The sequence below is a fragment of the Lactuca virosa genome, chromosome 4 (genome assembly GCF_052849685.1).
Source record: "Lactuca virosa cultivar CGN04683 chromosome 4, Lactuca_virosa_CGN04683_v6, whole genome shotgun sequence".
Taxonomy (NCBI): Eukaryota; Viridiplantae; Streptophyta; class Magnoliopsida; order Asterales; family Asteraceae; genus Lactuca; species Lactuca virosa.
The window spans coordinates 524,676,219-524,685,604 of NC_136429.1; the positions used below are offsets into that span (position 1 = coordinate 524,676,219).

Consider the following 9,386-nt stretch of genomic DNA (forward strand, 5'->3'; position numbering starts at 1 on the left):
TTCTAGTAGTGTGGGACACCTATTTGCCCTTGGCTGAGTTTTCTTGTAACAACAACCATCATTCCAATATTGGTATGCCTCCCTTTGAGCTCTTATATGGGAGGAAGTGTCGGACTCCCATCTGTTGGGGAGAAGTAGGGCAGAGAGTGATGGGTAGCACTGAGATAGTGCTCAAGACGACTGAGCAGATCCAGCAGGTCAGGCAAAGGTTACTGACAGCCCAGAGTCGTCAGAAGAGTTATGCAGATCGGCGACGATCCGAGCTAGAGTTTCAGGTTGGAGATTTTGTCCTCTTGAATGTTTCCCCGTGGAAAGGGGTGATCCGTTTCAGGAAGCGGGGAAAGTTGGGTCCTAGATATATCGGTTCTTTCAGAGTGACTGCCAGAGTGGGGAAGGTAGCCTATCGGTTGGAGCTACCTGTAGAGTTAAGCCAGATTCATAACACCTTCCACATGTCTCAGTTGAGGAAGTGTGTAGCCGATGAGACGACGGTGGTACCCCTATAGGACATTCAGGTTGATGCGAGCCTGAATTACATTGAGAGACCGATAGCAATATTGGATAGGAAGGTTAAGACCCTGAGGAACAAAGAGGTGCGGATGGTTAAGGTGCAGTGGGAACACCGCAGGGGATCCGAGTGGACTTGGGAGCCGGAGTCCGAGATGCGCGAGCAATACCCAGAGTTATTTCCAGAAGATGACTTCGAGGGCGAAGTCTGACTCTAGTGGGGGAGAATTTTAACATCCCGAGATCAGTTATATCTTATTATCCCTTTTTCTTTCCTTAAGTTGTCAATTTTAGCCCTATAAGAGAATGGGTGGCAAATGAGTACGTTGGGCGTACCAGAGGGTACGCAGGGCGTACTAGGCACAGAGTGAAAACCCTAAATGAGGTATGAGTCCCTATTTAAGGAACATGATGGCCTCATTTCTGGCCACCATTTCCAGCCCTCAACCCTCTCAAAACCCTAAATCGCGTCCCTTGAGCTTGAGTGTCCATTTGTGAGCTTCTAAGTGTTCTTGTGATATCCTTGGAGTGAAGAAGGTGCACTAAAGAGGATAGAGTTGGAGTCCAGGCTTTGGATCTGAGCTTTTATGTGGTTGGAGCATCAATTGAAGGTATAAAGCTCAAAGCTTTCTCATCCTTTTTGATTTGTGCATAATATGGTCCATTTTAGGGTTTTTGGTCCCAAAGCTTGAAGCTTTATGAGTTGTTGAGCTCTAGAGCCTAATATCTGCCCCTTTGAGTGTTTTTAGTGGAGTGGATTCATAAAAATAGAGTCTTGGACGTCAAAACCACCCCATGCATGAGATATGAGCATTTTTGGGAGAAAAGAGTGAGAGTTTTTGGGTTTGGGACTTCCTCAGCCATGCAAAGGCTTAAAGTCACGAACTTTATAGAGTATGAGCCTTTAGGAAGTCCAGATCTGAGAGTAGAGCTATGGTCTTAACGGATTAAGACCAAGAGAGTGGAAAGAACAAGTCTAGGACGTACGCCGAGCGTAATCCCAGTACGCGCAGCGTAGGGTCGAGGATCCCCGATGCATGCATAGCGAGGATGTACGCCCAGCGTACGCGCTGCAGTTGACTTTTGTTGACTTTTAGGGTTTGGTCAATTTATGGACTATAGAGGCCATGGAAGGGTAAAATGGTCTTTTATCCTTCTATGAGTTTGTAGAGGGTTTAGCCTAGCTTCTTTGAGGTCGATTATTGACTAGAGATAATTATCGTTTGTGTTAGGCGGAGGCTAGACCAGTGATTCGTGTACGAGGTTTATTTGCTTTCTTACGAGGTGAGTCTTGTCACTATACTTACCTAGAGTGGTAATCTTTGTGTGACCGGAGGCTCTTGTGTGCTTATATTGAGTATTGAGATATCCTGCATTATGTCTTTATGGTTTATGCTATGTATTATTCTGAGCATACCGAGTTTTGACCGGAGGGTCCACCCGAGTTGTGGGACCGGAGGGTTCCACTGAGACACATTGACCGGAGGGTCTTATTCGAGTATAGCCATGAGAGGCTAATGAGATATGTGTGGTATTTTGGGGAACTCACTAAGCTTCGTGCTTACCGTGTTATGTGATATGTATTTTAGGTACTTCCGAGGATCGCGAGAATGCGCCGACTTGATTGTACACACAAGATGGAGTTCTGATTTTTGAGGATCCTGGATTTTATTTAAACGATTATGGACATGTGTTTTTGATCATTTGACACTTGGGGTTTTTTGTGAACTGTGTTTATGGGATTAATGTGATTTTAAAAATAATTTTTTTTTTTTGAAAATTTACGGTGTTACAATATATATATATATATATATATATATATATATATATATATATATATATATATATATATATATATATTCATTTATATTTTTTTATCTAGTATTTCAAGTTAGCCCTTAGCAAATGTTATTAATTTTTCAGTAAACGATATGGCTCATCATCATTTAGCTATTGTATTTCTTTTTCTTATTGCTGGGCATATGTATAAAACTAATTTTGAGATTGGGCACAGTATGAAAGATCTTTTAGATGCACATACCCCTCCGGGAGGGCGATTGGGACGTGGGCATAAGTGCCTCATTCAACAAAAACTAACTTTCCAACTATTATACGAAACACAATCTAAAAAATGTCTCCCATCTAATCTTATAGATAAATTTTCTTTATGTAAAAATATGTAATTTGTCTTACTTCCTTACGCCTTTTTTTTGTTTTTTTTTTTTGAAAAAAACCTCAAATTAAACAAATTTTTTTTGTGAAAACCTCAAATTAAACATCCCACTGCTGTTAAATAGATGACGTCGTGAACAAAAATCAATCTATCATTAACTATTTATAATTAATTTTTTTTGGGAAAATAATTCATTTTCAGCCAACAAAAATAATTGAATAGTTAGACAATATGTCTACGTGGTAAAACGATATGTCTTTTAGACAATAATTTATTTATATTTATTTTTTATATATTACGAACCCTTTAAATTTCATTCTAGATTGATCATTGATCCATCTACTGCTAGAACATGATTCGGTAATCATGATATAGGTCAAACTCAGCCTAAAAGATATTTGAACTCGACATTAGGGATGAAAGTGGGTCCAAACTCGAACCGGATGGACCCGGACTCGAAAAACCCGGAATCGGTTAATGAGATTTTGTAGAACCGGAAACCGGACCGTTATATAGGAACTGGTTCCGGTTCGGTTCCGGGTACGGTACCGGGTAAAGTGGGTCTAGAACCGGAAACCCGGAAACATCAAAGTGGGTAGGTTGGAACCGAATAAAGTGGGTTTAGACCCGGAAAACCCGGAAAAACCGGAATCTTTTGGTAATTACTTACTACTTAGTGGGTTGAACTTTGAAAATTTTCATATTGATATTCCGACTTTGGGGGACTGTAACTCATTGAATATGAAACCAAGATTAACAAAATTATAGTCTAAAATCATGTACAAACTCTAAAATACACTCTGAAAAAAAACCGCATGTCAATCCGACTTTAAACGATAGAGATATGCATGTGTTAGCATTTTCACAGAATACAAAGTACAAAAACAAATAATTGAAAAGTTGAAAATTTTCAGTTTTAATATCCTGACTTCGGAGGACTGTAACTCATTGAATATTAAACCAAAAGTGACAAAATTATAGTCTAAACTCATGTACAAACTGTAAACTACAAGTTGGATAAAACCACATGTCAATCCAACTTCAAACGAATTAGATATGCATGTTTTAAAACTTTCACCGAATACAAAAAAACTGAAAAACTAAAAACTTTCAGCTTTGATATCTCGACTTTGGGGGACTGTAAATCAATGAATATAAAACCAAAAATGGCAAATGTATAGTCTAAAATCATGTACAAACTCTAAACTACATGTTGGAAAAAACCGCATGTCAATCGGAGTTGAAATGAATGAGATATGCATCTTTTAAACGTTTCACAAAACCGGTTCCGGCCCTAAAAGTGGTTCCGGTTCCTAACACCGGTTCCGGTTCCGGTCCGGTTTTCCGGTTCTAAATCTCATCCCTACTCGACATGCATGACACTCGACTCATATCATAACCATGTTTGGGACATCATATAACAAATAATAAACATTTTCTTACAAATAATATAAAAACGTCATATTTATATCATTATTGTACTCGTTCTAAGTTTTAAAATTTTAAATAGAATTACCAACTTTAAATAGAAGCATTTTAATAACAGCAAGTCAAATACTAAAAATTCATAGCATTAAATAATATATATATATATATATATATATATATATATATATATATATATATATATATATATATATATATATATATATATTTATAGGTCGACTAAGACCAAACCCACCAACCGAGGGAATCGTCCTCCTCATGATGGTGGTGGTGGTCGGCGGTTGCAAACTGATATGGGAAGTTATTCCGGCCATCGTCACTACCATCATCTTCCTCCGACTGATCCACCGGAGCTACATATTCATGAGGGTAGTCTGCATCGGGGAAATATGAATCACCGCTGTCCACAAGCTGTGGGCCATCCAGATCATCAACAACCGCACTGCCGCCACTACCTGTACTTAGGTGGTCCTCTACTTTCACGGTGGCTGACGGCGGTGGAGCGTGACCAGCTTCCTTGGCGGCTGTCTCAGCCTCTTCACCGGTCGTAGAAATGTTCGCCGCCTCCTTGGACTGCAGCTTCTCAGTCAAGGAAACTACCTGAAGAGGATATTAATAAAGTATTTAATGAATTATATATCTTGCAAAATACGGAAAATCTAATTATATGTATTAACTTAATCAGTTTTTATTACAGCTATATATTTATTATATTTTTTTGATCGTTTAAAAGATTATTTCCTTATTACACACTATTATTTCAATAAAATGGTGTACTGTTTTATGCATTTACCCTTGTATAAAAATATGTAATCGCAAAAAAAAAAATTAACGATTCAAACAATAAAAAAATATAATAATTTTAGTAACTATTAAAAATAATTATGTCACTAAATCCATAAAATGATAACACACAATATTATTTTGTCATGATATCAAAAAAGAATAACAAGTAATTTTTTTAAGCAGTCAAAAGATGAAATTGTTCTTTATATCTTGCCTTTATTTAATAGTTGATAGATTTGGATCATATTAGATGTAATTTTCGTACTAATAACTTAATTAAATTAGTATAAAATATGTTGAATGTTATAATGACTAGATTTGTCTTTTTATTTTTTCTTTTTGTATACTACAAATATTAGATGTAATTTTCGTACTAATAACATATATTCATATGATTGAAACCATATATACAAAAAGAAAAAATAAAAAGACAAACCTAGTCATTATAACATATAATTTGCACTGCGTAAATAAAACGTTACATTGAAAGAGACTTTCAAAACAAATTGACGTAAAAATAATAAATAGTAAATAAAGTGATCAATATCGCAATAAATAATGAGTTTGTGGCTATATTGTGATATAAAAAATGTTTTGGGTTATTTTATAACGAATTTTAAGTCTAAATTACTATTTTTTCTATTCTTTTGTTAATAAAACTTTAGAAGATTGATTTAGTATTGGTAAAGAACAAAGATATGGTAAAAGACGTAAAGTCGATACGATACAAGTGAAGTGAAATGGGTGAGTGCGACATTTCAATTTTTTGTAGGTAAGATGGAATATTATAGCTAAGCAATGGACCCCTACAACAAAAAAAGAACATTTTATTTTAACACCTGTTTTTATGTTCTTATTCTCTTCTCTCCCTCTAAATGTACGTTTGACCTTTTGACTTTTTCAAACTATCCTCATCAACTTTTCATTTTTCATTGCAAAATATATATATATATATATATATATATATATATATATATATATATATATATATATATATATATATATATATATATATATATATATGTTCTAATAAAAGAATAGTTTTAATATCCTTTTGACAAATGTCATCATATTAAGCCTCCTAATTAATGCATGTTTTATTCTTCTTTTGCTATATGTCACCATATTAGGTCTTCTAATTAATCCATGACACTTATCAACCTATTAATTCTTCATTTCAAATTTCAAATTTTAAATTTCTCACTCTAATTACATTAAATTAATAACATTAGAATAAAAATTAAAATAAAATTAATACAAATTATAAGGTGATATAATTTCACATATTTATTTAAATTAACGATTATAACTTTATATAACTAAAAAAATATATTTTAATTAATAATTTATTTAAAATAATTGATTAATAATTTTAAGTTCTGACTATAAAATTTTAATTAATTTTATAACCGTGGTTTCCATGGGTTATAAACTAGTATATATATATATATATATATATATATATATATATATATATATATATATATATATATATATATATATATATATATATATATATATATATATACCAACACTACAAATCTCTTTTGTTCTCTTCTATATTAATAAAAAGATAGTTGTTTTGTAGGGTCAATTAATAATTTAATACATAATAAATATAAAATACACGGATGTGAATTGTCAGTATCACTTGCCCTTTTTTAGAGAGGGACAACACCACAATCATATATACTGATAATATATGTGCTTTTGTTGATGCTTTTTCCAAAGCTTAACCACACGATGATATACAAATCATATGGGTTGTATGATTTGGACAACACATATGATAATTTATGTGTAATTTCTTTCAAATTGTTCATGGCGTATCTTATATGAGTGATTAATTTAAATAAGATGTTTCAGAAATTATAGAATCCATGGATGCCCAGATGCAATTGAAGATAGATGATAGATCATATGTGTATGAAAAAGATGAATAGAGGTGTAGGTGTACCTCAGCCTTGAGCTTTTCGTTTTCCTTGGCCATGGAGTCAAAGTCGGAGGTGAGAATATCGTAGGAAGACTTGAGGCGATCGTAATCCCTTTCAAGCGTCTTTGTCTTCCACCGTGCACGGCGGTTCTGGAACCAAACAGCCACCTGTCTCGGCTGCAATCCAAGCTTTTTCGCCAGCTCGGTTTTCCTCTCCGGCTCCAGCTTGTTGTCTTCCTCAAAACTTTGTTCCAGCATGTGGACCTTAATAGTGTCATTCATTCAATAATCCAAACATACATCTATAAAGGATCGAACACTTTTTTTATATAGATAGCTATAATGATATGATAAAATAGTCTAGTGATTCGGTGTCGATATCAAATATTCCAGAATCGAATGCGTAAATAGTGTATATCAGAACCTGTTCGGGGCTGAGACGCCGCTTCTTTTCCGTTAATTGTTCATCGTAGTATTCTTCTTCCAACATGTCATCGATTGAGCTCAAAAATGGTCTCTTCTTCGAAGATTCTTCCATGTTAAACCCCATCCTCGTTCCTGTCAACGACTTAATTAACAGATCAGTACAATTATTGATTCATGAATGATTAATCAATGCAACAAATGGATGGAAATTAGCACGAGTAAGAATGAGTAAACAGATCTCAAAGTCTCGATTGATACACAGAATATAGAAACAAGGAGGGAAATGCAACAATTACCGCGAAAGTAGTTGTCTCCATTCCCGTTCCCGAGGAAAAGCATGTTGCTACTGTTGCAACCGAAAAAAAGACGACCAGATTCCATATTTGAAAAGCTTTGATTTGTCTGTGACTAATAGTATTAGAGATCTCCAATGGTTTCTCTATATATATGTATGTATATATCAACTTCTGAAGAATCAAAAACCCTAGATCAGAGTTGAAGTATATACGTGATCGTATACAACCGATGTGATTATCTCTTAGAAAATCATGATCTTGTGGCGGAAGAAGCTAGTACTCCACAACAATCTCGCCGGAGACTCTAACGGACATATACAAAATCCCATCATGCGACCCTCCCCTTTCCCAGTTTGTCCGACGGTGGACTACTTTCTCCGATGAATCTAACACGAAACTTGAATTTTGTGTGTAGATGTGAGTAGAGAATATTTATGACTGAGACAGTAGAAAATTCACCGGAAGTTCAGATCCCGGCGGCGTTGAACTGATCGTTTTTCTCAGATTTGCAACCAGAGTTGATAGAAGAAGAGGGCCTTGCAATTTATACAGATGGTTTGCATTATGCACCACTGGTTGTAAAGAGATTCGCACTATTTCCCCTCTAGTTTGAGATATATCAAGTAACATACTTATTCTTTTTGACATTGATAACATTGAGTACCTTGAATGTGTAATTCGTGTCATTTGACCTTGGATTCACCTTTAAACAAATTAGGCACGTACACAGTTGTTTGATCGGTTTAGACATCAAAATGTATGCGATACTCACAAGCTCAGTTTGATTTTATAACAGTAACAATCATGTAGATGGCCAAACCAACCAAAAAGGGTTTGGTTTGGTAGATGACAGTTTAAATTGGACTTTAACTAAACGACATTCATCTAAGTTATGGTTGTTAAGATCTTGATTTTGATTTTAAGATTGTACAAGTGAAAACGATCATGATCATGATTATACTCAGATCTATCTAAAAGAAGATGAGATCTTAGGATCACAACTAGGATCTTAAGATCTTAACATGGTCCGATCCCACATTTTTAGTATTTATTATCAAGTCGAACCTTAAAAACCCATCCATACAACTTAAACTCGAACATCACATGTCCAAAGAGGCAAAAAGTCTCATTGAGCATCACCACTTCATCTATTCATCTTGAATTAGATATAGCATCATGACACTCATGCTATTCTCTTTATGATCTTATGGATTTAGTTGTATATGATCACAATTATCTTATTTTTTTTCTTAATTTGTATGGTTTGCAACAACAAAAATTATGGTTTATGTTTAAAAAGTGAAAGTTAATTCCACTTCCACCAAACGATGTGACAAATTGATGGAAATTAGCACGAGTAAGAATGCATAAACAGATCTCGAAGTTTCGATTGATATAGAATATAAAATCAAGGAGGGAAATGCAACAATTACCACGCATGACCGGTTCTGAGAAATTAAATATTCTCAAAGGCTCGGGACGAACAAGAAAAAAAGGGGCCCTTATCTTTATTATAATTTTTTTTATTTTTAAATAAAAATATATGATAAAAAATTTGGGCCCTGTGCAGCTGCCTACTTTGCCCCCCCCCCCCCCCCCTCAACGCCCCCATGTTACCACGAAAGTAGTTGTCTCCATCCCCATTCCCAAGGAAAAGCATGTTGCTATTGTTGCAACCGAAAAAAAGACGACCAGATTCCACTTCCACCGACAATGTCTGAATCAACACCAAATTATAATATATATTGCACAAACAAGACACTACAAACAAATTTGAAGATCAATTCATTCTCGTAAGATATTTTGATCTCGATCCGAT

At 34.8% G+C, this 9,386-nt stretch overlaps 1 protein-coding gene across 1 annotated transcript; it reads right to left on the reverse strand.

Annotated features, from left to right (window-relative positions):
* Nucleotides 1-4,169: 4,169 nt before the first annotated feature.
* Nucleotides 4,170-8,101, reverse strand: LOC145109481 (homeobox 1). Its single transcript, XM_079046651.1, has 4 exons — nt 7,568-8,101; nt 7,270-7,403; nt 6,870-7,109; nt 4,170-4,726 (listed from the first exon to the last, which is right to left on the reverse strand). The coding sequence occupies exons 1-4, from the start codon at nt 7,650-7,652 to the stop codon at nt 4,346-4,348; spliced, it is 840 nt and encodes a 279-aa protein (XP_078902777.1). The 5' UTR covers nt 7,653-8,101; the 3' UTR covers nt 4,170-4,345.
* Between the last annotated feature and the right edge of the window lie 1,285 nt (nt 8,102-9,386).